The sequence below is a fragment of the Onychostoma macrolepis genome, chromosome 20 (assembly GCF_012432095.1).
Source record: "Onychostoma macrolepis isolate SWU-2019 chromosome 20, ASM1243209v1, whole genome shotgun sequence".
NCBI classification, from domain to species: domain Eukaryota; kingdom Metazoa; phylum Chordata; class Actinopteri; order Cypriniformes; family Cyprinidae; genus Onychostoma; species Onychostoma macrolepis.
The window spans coordinates 25,002,813-25,018,134 of NC_081174.1; the positions used below are offsets into that span (position 1 = coordinate 25,002,813).

At 35.2% G+C, this 15,322-nt stretch overlaps 1 protein-coding gene across 1 annotated transcript; it reads right to left on the minus strand.

The window, feature by feature from the left end:
• Positions 1–936: 936 nt before the first annotated feature.
• Positions 937–5,990, minus strand: hsf2 (heat shock transcription factor 2). The gene is made up of 12 exons (XM_058757038.1): positions 5,760–5,990; positions 5,032–5,140; positions 4,791–4,918; positions 4,528–4,652; positions 4,197–4,272; positions 4,015–4,076; positions 3,528–3,606; positions 3,077–3,201; positions 2,731–2,976; positions 2,027–2,129; positions 1,784–1,853; positions 937–1,695 (listed from the first exon to the last, which is right to left on the minus strand). The coding sequence occupies exons 1-12, from the start codon at positions 5,850–5,852 to the stop codon at positions 1,397–1,399; spliced, it is 1,515 nt and encodes a 504-aa protein (XP_058613021.1). The 5' UTR covers positions 5,853–5,990; the 3' UTR covers positions 937–1,396.
• Between the last annotated feature and the right edge of the window lie 9,332 nt (positions 5,991–15,322).

Here is a 15,322-nt window from a genome sequence, read left to right on the forward strand (position 1 = left end):
TAACCTTAATTTTTTTTTGTTTTGTTTTATTTAGTAACTTTCAGGAGGGTGTACTCATTTCCGCAACAACATTTTATCACTTTGATAAGAAAATCTTATTTTGCTGAATAATTTTGACATTCTTCTTTGGTAATTGATCAAGCAGGCTTGATGAAACATTATATCTCCAAAGAACCCTAACATGTTATCTAAGTAAAGAGTAATTGCTGAATTTGTTGTTTTAGAGGGGGTGTACTTATTTATGCTGTACACTGTATGTAGTATAGTAGTGAATGTGCCAATTTTGGCTTTTGCAAAATGCTCCTCTTTTACCTTTTCGTTTGTGACATGTTCACAACACAAACTGATTTATTGACATCTTTCCACAGTTCGAAACCGAGATATTTAATATTTTTAGTTGTTTGGTATTTAAAAGTAGAAGAGATTATCAATTTGCGTGGGCTCCGCGATTTTTCTCGCTACAATCCAGAAGTTACAAATCGGTATTTATTTCTTTAAATTTCATGATGAAACTGTCAGAATAATTTCTTAAGTCATTTTAAAAACTAACAAAGCGTATAGACTATGCACGATCGCTTCCGCGTTTGGTCTCAGCCAGCTCAGTTGCATCCGGTGCTGTGCCAGAAGCCGTTTTCGCTATTAGGATGACATATTACACTTGCTGTTCACAAGAGCTTCCCCGGATTACCGTGAATGATGTTAATCATATCGTGAGGCAATCAGCTGTTACACCCAACAGTAAGAAAGAGAAGGGCTTCAAATGATTGTATGCAAATAGTTTTTGGTTAAGTATTACTGGCGAATCAGGACTAACAGACAGAGAAAATGGGATTTCAAGTGTTTTTTGTTTTCTTTTTCAGTTCGTTAAAATCATAAAATAAACATTTCAGCCCAGCCCTATTTGAAAACCAAAAAATAAAAACTGCCACACCAGAATCAACGTCTAAATTCCTTTAATGCTACTGCAAAGCTTTGTATAATAATGAAAAGCTCAAGGTAACAAGAATCACTGTATTGTCCAACATTATGGAACTAACCATAAGCCAAAGTCTTCACGTCTATTTACAGTGACATTAGGACATCAGGCAGGCACTTCTATACCATATACATAAAGGATAGCTGTAACGTTTTCTGAACTGCTCAATAATAAAACAGGAAAACACGTGCTTCACAAAACAGCTGCAATGTAAACCAGCAACATAACTGCAGCCTAATCTCCTGCTAGAGATTGTGGAAAGGACACTAGCTAGTGAACAGTAACTAGAAGTATCTGTGAAAGGAAGGAATGTCAAACTCATGGACAGACGGTACCAAAAAAATTCTGGCAAATAAATATCATCATTTTGATGAATATTTACAAAAAATGAAAAGGTCTGTTTTCCAGGCTGATTAGCTTTCAGATATCAAGCTGTGGTGTGTCGGCACTGGGCAGGTCAGAGTTCAGTTCGCACAAGTAGAACAGTGTGGTCTCGCTCGCCTCTGCCTCTGTGAGGGGCTCCAGACGGATCAGAGAGCTGCGAGGTGTCACGATCTCTGACTCCAGGGCCTTGTCCAACAGGTCTGTGGGTTCTTCAGGGCTCTGGTGCAGGATAGGCTGGCTCAGGTTTTCAGTTAGAAAATCTGGTGGGGCTAGAGGGGTGCATCCATCCAGGAAGGCCAGCAGAGGGCAGGTTGTATACTGGATCAGCTGCTTATCTGAATGAAGGAACCAACACGATAGTAAACAAAGCACAGTGAGGGCACACAAATGACATTGATTTATAAAGGAACATGCAACAATTACCTGTGTTGTCAGGCTCAGGCTTCCCTTTGTTGGCTTTGTTCATGTTATCCTTTGTTTCAGAGACAGCTTCCTGCCAACAGCATAAGAAAAAACAGAGCTTTATCAAAAATATGACAATGCAGAATAAAATTAAACATGTCATCATGGTGAATTATAGCAGGTGAATGATGCATCATTGGAAATTATTTTAGAGCTTTTCAACAAAAACAAACACATTATGGCTTATGGAATCTCCAAACAAACCTGTATGATATCTGGGTCAATGCTGAACTGTTTTCCATTCAGCATGGCCTGGAAGTCTTCCAGACTGCAGTCAATGCTGTCCAGATAGTCCATCAACTCAACTCTGTAGTGATTTTATTTACAACGAAATGTTCATTAAATATGCTTAAAGCAGAAGTATGTAATTTTTGCACTACAAGTCTCACCAACAAAAAAATAAATAAATCAATAATAAAAAATAAGAGAGAGAAATGAAAAGTTAGAATTTTGTTTAATCAATTATTTAGTATTTAATTTGAATAGAAGCCCATTTCCTCCACATGAGAGAAAAAAAAAAAAATCATGCTTTGACAGACACCAAGTCATAAATATGAGATACTAAGTATGAGGGGAAAAAATTCAACATTTTTAGATAAAGTCATAATTATGAGATAAAAATGTACAAAATTAAGAGATGTCAATTATGAAATTGTCATGTAATTTTTTTTAAATTATAAGATAAATTGAAATTATTAGATAAATTAAATTATGAGATAAAGATAAAATTGTGGATTATGATTTACCAAAACATTTTTTTTCCAAATGTGGCAGAAAATGACTTCCATAAATATGTTCTCAGTGTTAGAATAATATTTGTTTACCTCAAAACGTACAGGCTTGTACAAACTCATCATGATAGATATTAAATCTCAGCAGCCTTATATTATATATAGCCTACTACTTACTTGCCAAGAAGGTTGATATTTTGTGAAATGGCTCCATTTTCGCTGAGAATGGAGTCCATCAGCTTCACTGGATCCTCTGAAATAAGAGCTGAGGGTTTGTTCAATTGCAGGGTGCTTGATGAAATGTCAGAGATGCTTTTGGGTACTGCTTCTTGTTGAGCGGTTGAATTTGTTACAGTTTCGTTTGTGCTGTCGTTTTTTACAGTCGGGCTGCCTTCACAAGCGACTTCCACAATTTCAGCATCTCTGTGAGAAATCAAGAAAAACACAGATCTCATTTCAAATTTTCTGCCAAAACTTTGCCCAAAGGAGGTGCAATGGTTTGAATCAAAACCTAAATACTTACCCTTGGTCAGCTAGTACCGATACGCCGTCTGTAAATTCTGCATCTTCATCTGTGATGTCACAGATGACAACATCTTCAGAAATGTCGGAACTGTTCTTCAATCCATTGAGTCCATTCGCTGCAGACTAATAGAGACAGCAAGAGATGAGTCTCTGACAAACAGATCGTCAAGTTTCAATATTAATGAGAATATCATGTTTATATAAATAAATCGGTCCCCCACCAACGTGAATTTAACAGACGGTGATTCTCACAATTTAAGGTTCATATCCAGGGGCAGGACAATTTCACACAAAGTGAATCCTGCCTCAAATCTCATTAAGAGAGAAAAATGCAAGATAATGAATAGCAACATTACATTTACAAAATAACTGACAAGAGCACATTTCGTCCTAGCAAGGAGAGACAAAGTGCATGGAACCTAATCGCCCCTGGATGGTTCAACACCTACTTTACTGTGGTCCATAGGTTCCTCGAAGATCTGGTGGATGAATTTCGACTTCTTTCCGTTGCTGTTCAGTGTAAGTGGTCTGAAATTAGATAGCAAGTAAGGTACATATTAATAATAGTGTAAAAATATATTGATATTTGTTTTTAATTTATGATAATAAAAATACAATTATATTTAAACCAGGAAGCTACATATACATACATACATATATTTACAATACTCATCTTTTCTGTTTTAATACATTTTAAAATGTATTTTATTTCTGTGATAGCAAACTTACATTACTCAAATGTTAAAAGCTGTTGAGCAAAGTAATATTTTTGTTAACTGTTAATAGTTTTTATTCAGTATTCTTTAATGAATAGAAAGTGATTTATTTTTAAAAAACTTTTTTTTTGTAATAATGTAAAAGTCTTTGCTGTCAAAACAATTTTGAATGCCGGTAGTGTACTTTTATTAAATGCATACACATACATTTCAGTCTTACCTTTTGCGTTTTAAATTTAACATACGATTGTTCTGAACGAATGTGAAGATAAACTGCACCAGCTGCGGGAAACAATACAAAAAGTGGCATCAACATTCAAACCTGTGCATTAGATCATGCACTTTTAATGCTGATATACACCAGAAATGTCTGCAAAACTGCTACGTGCAAGTAAAACGTACCTCCTTTATGACCTGCTGCTGCTGTGCATGTTTCTGTCTGAGGTCTGACAGCTCTGTCCAAAGAGCTTCATTCTCTCTGGAGAAAAGACAGCAGAAAAGAGATTGAGAGTTATGCATTTTCTAAAGAGTGTAGTTCTTTGTTGTTGCTAAGATATTCGGAGTGGTTTAACTATGTTGATACTTGCTGAACAGGGCAATATTAAGGCACAACTAGTGATTAGACTGTCTGTATCCTTAACTTCTGGGTAAATGCACATGGACGAGATTAAATGATACAGGATAATGTAAGGCACAAGCACAGATTAAAGCTTCTAACAGAGTATTTTATTACCTTTTCAGTGTAGCAAGTCTAGCATCCATGTTTTCTTGCTGCTCATGTACGTTCTGAACACTTGTCAGAATTTTAGAAAGATCTTCTTGCCTTATTTTGCTCTCTTCAGGGCGAGCATTTGACACCTATATCAAGAATAATGACAATCAACTTCAGCTTAAATTCAGATATTACTTACAACAATTTCAATTGATGTTCTCTAAATATTTTCAGGTCTCCACTTTCTAATTTTGTCATTTTTAACAAAGATTTCAGAGATTTACCTTTCTTTTGATGTTCTCTAGCAGGTCATCTTGCCCATGTTTGAAATATGGATGCTGGAATTCAACTGGTCCATCTCGCTCTTGCTTCACAATGCCCGTGTCAATGTGCATCACCTTGCGAAAACCATCTGTTTGTAAAGGAAAGGAACAAAGCGACAAAGAAACGAACATTCATCTCAAATTACAGCTGAACAATGAGGAAGGAGGAGAATTTTGGTGGAGCTGTAGAGAAACCACTTACACATGTTGAGCTGTCGGACAAAACTGGCCATATTGTTGTGCTTGAAAAACTTTGGGAGAATCTCTTTTGCAAACCTTTGTTCATCCAGTACAAGGAAACTGTTCCCTTCCTATAAAAATAAATGAAGAGCCTTGTTAACTAAATAAAACAGACCAGTCATTTCGTATGTTGTTCCTTATTCTGTAGAGCACATTATGTTTTTTTTTTGTTTTTAGCTTTACAGACATGGTCAATCTAAATTCTTGATTGAATAGAAGAGTGTTTACATTGAAAACACTTACTCAAAAAGCTATTTTTGTATTTCACAGAGAAGAAAAGAAAAGAAACAAGAAAAAATAACAATCAAAAGAATACTATGAAGGTATGGAACAACATTAGGGTGAGAAAATAATAAAAATTAATACAAATTATTTAGTATAATACAAGATCTATTGTAAAAAAAAAAAAAGTTATATATATATATATATATATGAAAAAAAAATTATATATAATATATGCATGCAAATCCTCTAAAGAACTAAATAATAATAGAACTGTTATATAAGAAAATGAAATGGAAAAAAATATATATGTTGTAAATCTTAATACTTATATCATAGCACGACATCCATGATCTGACACACATCCATCATAATAAACATCTAATCGCACAGGACCCGGATCACAAATAACGGCGTCACTATAAGCTAAGCTAGAATGCTAACATTCAGGTCTTTTCTTTCATTTACCTGGCTCCAGCAAATAAATTCATTTGTATCCGAATCCTCGACGAGGGTCCAAAGCTTGGTGAGAAATGCGGGAACGTTGGAGTTGTGTTTCATTTTGCTGGAATGAAAATAAAACGCTGCACAGAATAAATAATATGAGTCAGATAGAATTTTTTTCTTGGGTTTTAGACAAAACACGAGAACCAGTGAAAATAGCGACGCAAGTACACAACTTCCTGTAGGATTCGAGAGCTCTGATTGGTCCGTTGCGGCCTTACGTAAGATTGCTCACGTGTACTGTCAGCCGTGTGTGGGTGGTAGCCAATGAAAACGCTTCGTTGAAGAGCGAGGGGCCTGATTGGTCACTCTTCCACCCCCAAGAGAAATAAACGACACCAGCGCTCAAAAATGAATAGCGTTTTCCACTGTTAGTGTTTTTTTTTATTTGTATGGCTGTCTCTTGCACAAATCGCAACATCAGATATAGCGTTTTAAAACAAAATTATAATAAAAAGTGTAAAAAAATAAAATAAAAAATATATAATAAAAATATTTTTCGTGAATTAGGTCCTCCAAAGAAATATAATTTCATCATATTTATATTTATGCTATAGCTCGTAAATAAACTTAATAAATCCACACTAGCAACCAGGGGCGTCATGCACTCATTATTTGTGAGGGGGCACGGGGGTGGGGGGTCGTCATGTGACACATAGCAGCCATAACAGCACTTATGTTTTATTTATTTTTTCCTTTTTATTCGAAACATTCCCAAACGCATTAACTATATCATGACATATCTTGATTCTCACCTTTATAGATTATGTTGATAGTGGGCGATGGTCAAAGTAACCTAATAATATAATCTATGCATAAAAACCTGTCTGTTTATGGGTGTCATGCCATAACATATTTTTAATACGACTGACTTTATATTTAATGTGAATTTAACATTGAAAGTTAATGTGAATAAAAACATTGCAAGTTAGGCTACTAATCATAACATTTTCATTGCACAGAAAGAGAGCAAAGAACATTTTCACTGACAGTCTAGAGTTCAAGCACTCTCAAAAACTCCCATTAAAATCACTGAAGCTGTTTACACTATGAAATTAATATCTTACAGATTCGTACACACATTTGCACTTTGTTGTTTCTGACCAGAATTCGCCAGAAAGAGGTATTCAGTCAGGGAGTCGGTGAAGAAAACACAGGCATTTTAGCAGTGACTCATCTGAACACCTCTGATTGGCCATTGCATTCATAAGCTCAACAGCATCGTGTGTGATTGGTTATAATGCGCAGTGCTGTACAAACGCGTCTGTCTCTGGCTCAGCGCCAGCCAGCAAACACAGATTTGAATGTAGCAGCTGATGATATGACGCACTGAACGTTCTAATCACGTTGGTGTGATTGTGTCAAATATAAAAAAATATTAATCGGCTATTTTTGGTCTTTTGGAAACTGCATTCAAAAGCCACTTGGCTCAAAAATCTGATGGGGCACGTGCCTCCTCACTTTGAATGGGCATGACGCCTCTGAAAGATCCACTGGTGTTGGTGTTGGTGTTGATTGTTTGGGGTCTGCGTGGAGCGGGAAATGGAAAACGCGGAGTGGAGTTACAGCCGAGGCAGGCTGTGAGTGCTTGAGGGAAATCAGTGTAGCTCCGTTCCACTCATGCGTTGTGCTCCATAACGGGCTTTGTGTTTCCTTGTCACCATCAAAGCTTGACGGTTTAGCTTGTTTTGAAACTATTTAATTCGTTCACGGAGAAGAAACATATAAACTAGCTGGCCAAATTAAGCATAAAATGTAAGTTATTTTATATTATTTACTAGTGTTTGGAACTGTTGTATAAAAATATACAGTTTACTGAACACGTTTGCTTTGGCCTGCAGCCCTTTGCCAACAGCTGAATCACACCTGTGAAGATATTCATAACAACAGTACTCTTACTGCACTCTTGCTTCTGTGATATTGCTTAATGCTACCTTTTACATTGTAGCTGTTGTAAAAATCATGATGTGCCTCAAGTGTTTCAGCGAGAAAAAAAAAAAAAAAAAAAGTTAAATTAATTGTCTATTTGTGACAACTTTACGGCAGGTTCCTATCTTGTGACAACATGCCCCATAAAAGATTTACATATTAAGTGTTTTTTTTTATTTTTTTAATTATGTTTGTTTTTTTCCTGTAGCCTTTTTGACTAAACCTCAAAGGATCATTCATCAATTTAACTTAAGCTTTACAAATCAAATTTTAAAACAATAAGTAGATATTTTTGTGACAACATGCCTCACAAAAGAGTTCTGTAAACTGTATATTCTGTAAAAAAAATAAATAAATAAAATTTGATGGTAAAACATATTGAACATCTTTTTAAAAAATTTTCTAGCCACTTGCCAAGGCTTCAAAGGTGCATTCAATAATCAAAATATGTTAAAACAAACAAACAAACAAACAAACAAACAAACAAACAAACAAAACAAAACAAAAAAATCATATGAAATGACAAATCCAGTCATTGGTAGTGCAGAAATTTAATTTACATGGAGCAGGTTGCCTAATGGTGGCAGGCTTATATCACATGACCAACCTACTTGCTTTATCTTTGTTGACCCTACTGGTATTGGACACTTTTGCTTGTGAAATAAATGAATTATAGGCTGTATTGCAACAATGTGATCTATAAATCTGAATCTTCTTGCAAAATGCTGAATCCATGCAGATGAATGTCATATAAATGTCTTTTGGATCAAAAGTGTGATAACTAACCCCAGTCTTCCATTTTAACAGCAGACCCAGTTTGCACGTCATTGCAGTTGAGGTTCATACAGTCTGCATAAGTGAGTATTATTAAACTTAAGTATTTTAATGTCACTTTTCACTTATTACATCTTTGTCATTGGGTTACATTTTGCAGTTATGATGCTGCTACGTTAATATAGTCAAAATACTTGCCAGCAACATGTGCAATTGTGGAGTGAAGGGACACATCGATTGAATGAATTGTGCATATGCATGTACCAGAGATGCTTTGTCTTATTAGAACTAGCACTGCCATATTCTAACACTAGAGGTCAGCATTGCACAGCATATATTAGTAGTGAAATCAATCTGATCTGAAAAGTTCAGATACAGATGATAGCTTGATTTATTCTGTGTCATTACACTTATCAATGACATTCAGATTGTTCAAGAACAGTACATTAAATAAAAATGCATGCTAAAATGTGGTTGTATAGAGCAGAATGCAAGGCATTATTGCAAGCAAGGGGTTAAAAGGGCAGCGTTTTTCAACAAACCTAATCACCTGCAAGGGAAAACATGGCAAGATTCAACTTTTGTCCTCCTCGATGCCCTTGAGTCTGTTGTGAAGAGGATTTGACCCATGCAGCTGCAAAAAAGAGCCTTCTTATCCTGCCCAGCTCTCTCTCCCACACGTACACACATGTGATAGTAATTTCAGTTTTAGCTGATGTTATAAATAACTGATTATTGTGCTTTTTAAATGCTTAGCACTTGATTTAATTTGTTAAGCCAGCTGCAAAACAAATTGCCTTCTGAGAGAAATAAAAGGCTGTATTTAATTAACCAGACCTGATGTTGGACAGAGTAACTGTAAGTGGACTAACAACACTGAGACGAACATTAAGGTGAGCGTAACAGAGAATGAACTTGACAGGCTCGACTAATGAGAGCAGACAGTAATATTCACATCAAACGATTACATCAAAGAGTCTTTCCTAATAGTCATAATTAGAACATTCTTTGATTCTTGGTAAAGAGAGATTATGGAAATGGAAAAAATCAGTGTGAATTATAGTTAGACAAGTGATAGAAAAGTCACTACTGCCTAGTATATAGAAAAATTGCAATGAACACTTTCTTTCTTTCTATTTTTTTTTTTTTTTTATAATGCCAAACAGATTATATAACAATGGCCTTATGTGAAGTGTTATCAAAACAAAACAAAAAAGATATGGATAAATGGATTTTGGATTTTATCCAATAATAAGTATGGCCATTTTAGATAATAACTGTTTTAGTGGATTAGAAACTACTAGATCAGTGCCATTTACATTAAAGTTGATAAGAGAGTAACCAAAAAGATTAGAAAAAATAATTGTGCAATTATTTATAAAACAATTAAAACAAAATATTGTTATAAAACACAATTTTTATATGCACATTTAAAACTTAATTTATTATTATTTTTTCAGTTTTATTTGATTTATTTATTATTTGAATTTTTTTGCATGTAATCCCGTTATGTGGTTGAGCCACTGTTGCTGTGTCAGTCTGACCGGGATACTCAAACAGAGCAATGTTTTTTATAGCACCAGAATGTTTTATGAATAATCATACATCAATATTAATCTTTGATAGGTGAAAATGTTATAGCATTCACCGTGAAACCTTTTGAAAACATTGGAAACGGCATGTGTGCAAACACATAGCATGCACAATTGCAAAATTATGCAGAATTGCATGAACGTAAGGTTTGTGGCACGCTCATAATGTACACAAACAAACAATCAAAAACAAAAAGCAGATGTTGGAGTCACCCGAGGTTGACTGACACACTTTTTCATTGAACCCGTTTGCTTGGACAGGCTTGATGTCTTCAGGTAGGTACTGGTTGGGAAGCAGTACACTCACTCTCCCTTGCCCTCTCTTTTTGTCTTTCATTTTCTTTTGTTTTTTTTCCAACAGAGTTGGACCAAAAAGGCCTGGAAGGAATTGATATTTTCCATTGGATGTAGAACTTGGACCTCTGTTTTATAGTTGTTGTTCCCTCTCATTATTTGATTAATCCTGAAGTCTAAGAGAACCGAAATGAAACAGAGAAAAATATATTAGTGCTGAGCTAAGCAGATTTATTTTTTACCTAATGAATAGATAAGTTTGGATTATGCCTCGCAGAGCTGCCAAGGAGACCATTTTTATTGCTGTTCGAAACATCTTTGATTAAGTGAAGCTGAATGGTTATGCCTCTCTGTATTAATTGGTGCAGTATTTCCATATTCCACCACACAAATTGAAATCAAATGATCTCACCATGCAACTAGTTGCTGTTTTAGAGCCAATGTTTTAAACTGCAACAATAAAACACACCTTACCAGTTGGATGTCAGGGAGAAAAACTTTTTTCTTTACTTTGAGGAAGTTCTTTTTAAAGAGAACATAAAATCCATTTCTTTTCTTTCAGCTCGGTGAGACTTGGAAATGGTTATAGACGATATGCTAGCCAGAGGCAGTAAAAGGTATGTTTTCACATTTAGCCTCAACATCAAGGAGTCTTAGGTTTGAGAGGAGACGTCGCCACGTATGACCTCACGAAGCTCAGAATCAAAGGTTAAATTGGGTGAAGAAATTGTTTTTCTCCATTTTACAAATAAGAGAGGTTTTAATGACACAAGTATTTTCATTATCATACACTCTGCTATGTGTAATTGATGAGTGAATGAATATATAATTAAATAATGCAAAAGAAAAAAAAATAGGGCTACATTCATTCATTTTTTGGTGTTATAAAATTAAATATGGAAATATATTGACATTGAATGGTGACACTGAATAATATTTGTTGCGTTATTCTGATATGCAATTCATTTTTAATCATTTGACAGTATTAGTCAAAATTCATTGAACACCAAAAGGTGTGATATCTCACGATAAACATGATGTTAGTCTTTTTCCAGTGCTTCCAGCTCTCCTGCCACCTCATTAACGCATTAGTCACAATCGAAGAGGGGAAGACGTTCACATCTGGCCTTTGTTTCTTCAGTTTTGTAGGCTCATTACATAACTTGAAGCCTTTCAGGCCTTTGTTTGAAATCTCTAAACTTTTACAATTTGTACGCCTGACAATACTGGTTTCCATTTAAATAGCTTCACTTCTCTCAAAATTTCTTTCCTGATTCACCTCCATGATAATGAAGCAATTTAGTCAGCATGTATTCTGTTTTCACTCCATCGGGGGTTATCATAGCATGCCAAGTGTCATAAAAGTAAAGAGATAAATAATGTAGCCAAGCTCTCAGAACCACCTGGCATGTACATTTATATGCCTCGGTATTAACATTTTTTTGTGCTTTATTGCTCAGAAAATGCTTAGTGCTGTGTCATTAGGCCACGGGGATGTGATTGCCTGTATTTTGCAGTTTCACATGACCCAGGTGGAATTCCATTGTGAGCAGAATTATTTAGGATATCGTCACAGGTATTACAATTTAAGGGCTAGTTGTTCAGATAAGCAAAATCTGTGTTCCAAAACCTGGTGAGCTGTATGCAAGACAAGCATTTTAAAGCACAATGCATGCACTCCTGATCAGTTCACATATTAATTTGGTTGCCTTCTAAAATGCCTTGGCTGCATTTTAGAAAAAAAACAACAACATAGTACTTGCATAGTACTTCCTGCTATATAGTTGGTGAAAAACAGTGAACAGAGTAGTATGTCCGAATTCACAGTATTCATTAAACAGGAGGCAAAAGGTCCCGGGATAAACTACTATTTCTTGCGTGCATCTGATGGACACTTTAATGTTCCATTAGGGCACAAGAGAGGATTTGTGAAAGTCAGTGACGTGATGAAACTGATGCTGGTAGGTCACAACAATGACAAATGTACATTACGTCCGGATTGCCAGAGAAGGCAATCCCATAATGCACTGCGACAAGCTACCTATGTTCCACAGTGTTTAGGATGCTGCCTTAGAAGGCAGCGAGTCAGCTCACTTAGGCCTAAATGTTGGACAGATGGAGTGCTAACTACCCTCAAGAGAGCACGTTATGAAGCTTTACCTTGCCAGGTGTTTCTCATTTTGGTTATAGTGAAGTAACGTGAATCCCTTTTCATTGAAAGACCTGGTACAAAGAGTGGATTCAGAGGGAGGTATTTGATGATGCCAGGTTTAAGACTCCCGTTGTGTCTCATATGCATATTCAGCACTTCCCCATAAACACAGAGGCTGTAAATACAGAGGAACAGCCAACTGTGTACAAGTTGTAACCACTAAAATATCCCTGGCAGACCGCAAACCAGGAGGTTCGACGAGGTGTGTGTGCTGAGAATGACTTTACATGGGAATTACAATTTAAAACGATCTGCCTGAGGGTGTGAGATTTCTGAGGCTTCAAACTTCTCATGCCTTTCAGAAAATCCATTTAATAATGCGTGCTGCATGTAATAGAATAGTAGTTCATTGATCCCCTGTACAAAAATAAATAAATAAATCTTTCTCAGCATTGCTTTCCAGTACAAATATCTAAACCTTCTTTTTAAGAAGAAGCAGTTTTTGGTTAAATAAGATTATAAACGTTTTTCAGAAAACAAGATATATTTTACATCAGTTTGCTTCCCAAGTAAATGTATCTTGATATGAAGTTTTTTATTTAATTTTTTTAATTTTAAATTTTTTTTATGTGCCATTACAACCAATGTGATCTCTGGTAGCAAACTGTTGAAATTTGACATTGAAATTGAAATTTTTATTACAATACATAGCATTTTTGTTTTAATAGGAATCATTGTTGAAAGGCGTTTTTTGCTTGATAGACTGTGTAATTACAGCACCTACCACAAGGGGCAAAATGGGCTGAACCCTGACTGCTTGGTTGCATCTTACTGTAACAAAAGAGACAGACAATATTGCAAGTGTATTTAAAGGAGTGCAATAATGATGAGACGGCAACATGTAGAAAATTGTGAAGACATTTGTGGATTGCTCTTGCAAGTTAATGCAGAACTTCACTTGTTGCCTTAGTCTTAATTGCTTTATAGACACCAAAACTGGATTGCTTTGCTGTTGTTAATCTTACAATTACATTGTATGACATTTAACTAAAATGAACTAACAACTGTTCCACTGAGAAAGGAATTCAACAATCTGGGGCCTAAAATGGAAATGAACTAAATAGTTGGCTGTTTGATCTTCACATTGCATTTTTGCTTTTGGATACTAGATACAATTTCAGCTGGCAGGGGCTGGTTAGTGTGCAAATGTGTACAGTCACCTCGCTAACATCTTAACCATCTTTTGGAGTTTACCTTATCATATCCAGCATGAAGAAATACACACGTTTTTCAAGCATTTGAAGGTTTTATGCTTTTCGTTCAGGAATGAGTTGTTAAGCTCCAGCCACTTGCTCTGGGCAAGTCTGGTCCTCCACCCACTGTCTGGATTTACTTTCTAAGCAAAGCTGTTTTTAATACAGGCTATTTGACATCCAACTCTATCCCCCGTGGTCCACGACTTGTTTTGGCATATGATACGGAGTGTGACCATTTTAGAGGCATCGACTTGGGTGTCCTCTAGGTTTAGAAGAAATACAGCCACTGCTGAACATGAAGGTATAAAACTAGCCAGTTTTTAACACCGGACCTTTTGATTTGTTAACCCATTCAGACCCAGTATCTATTCTAGTGAACAATTTTTTTGGTGTTTTTTGTGTTTTTGTCATTTGGGGCCATCCATATCATTATTAGTTTTGTGATGCTAAATTAGTCCATATGTGACCCTGGACCCCAATACCAGTCATAAGTAGCAGGGGTACATTTGTAGCAATAGCCAACAACATGGGTCAAAATTATCGATTTTTTTTTATGCCAAAAATCATTAGGATATTAAGTAAATATCATGTTCCATGAAGATATTTTATAAATTTCCTACCGTAAATATATCAAAACGTAATTTTTGTTTAGTAATATGCATTGCTTCGTTTAGACAACTCTTTAAAGATGTTCTTTGTCCCTTCATTATCTGCATTGTAGCTGTTTGCTATTATCTTAGAAAAAGTGTGACAGTTGGACACAGCTGAAGTTGTTCTTCATGGCTTCTTTGTGTGATTACAGATAGAAGGACAGAGGCCTTTTCATAACGTAGCCTTGAGCTCATCAGTTTTTCTTCTACGATTAAATTACTGCTGAAACTCTTGTTGACCCTTTAAATGCCCTTTTTGTTTGAAATAGTGAAAATAAAATACGTTTAGATGCCTAAAGACACCTTTTTAATTCAGTACTTCCTCTTCTTGCCAAAATTATACATTCATCTTAAAGGAATAAACAAGAAAGGAACTTTTATTTTAAATTATTATATGCAGTGCTATTTTAGTTGATATACTATTATTCATAATATTTTGAAGATTATATTTTTATACTTTGTTTTCATTTTAATTTTAGTTAAAGTTTTAGCTAATTGCTGTGTTTTGGCTTTTTTTTTTAACAATGTTTATTAAGTTATAGCAGTACTTAATTTAGTTTGAACTCATTTAGTACTTAAACTAAATGAAAAGGAGAAATGTTGCCTTGGCAACTAGCTGAAATTAAATTCGTATTTTAATATTCAGTTTCATTAAATGTTTTTAAGTAATGATTTTTTATGGTTTTAGTAGTTTTAGTAAACAATAATAACCCTGATTATATGGCTTCAGAAGACTTAAATATAGTGCATGAGTTATGTGGATTACTTTCATGCAGCTTTTTGTCTTTTTTGCAGCTTGAAAGCTAATAATGACATGGAAAAGAACGGTGTCAACATTGTGCTAAACGTCTCCTTTTGTATTTTAAGTCATATGAGTAAA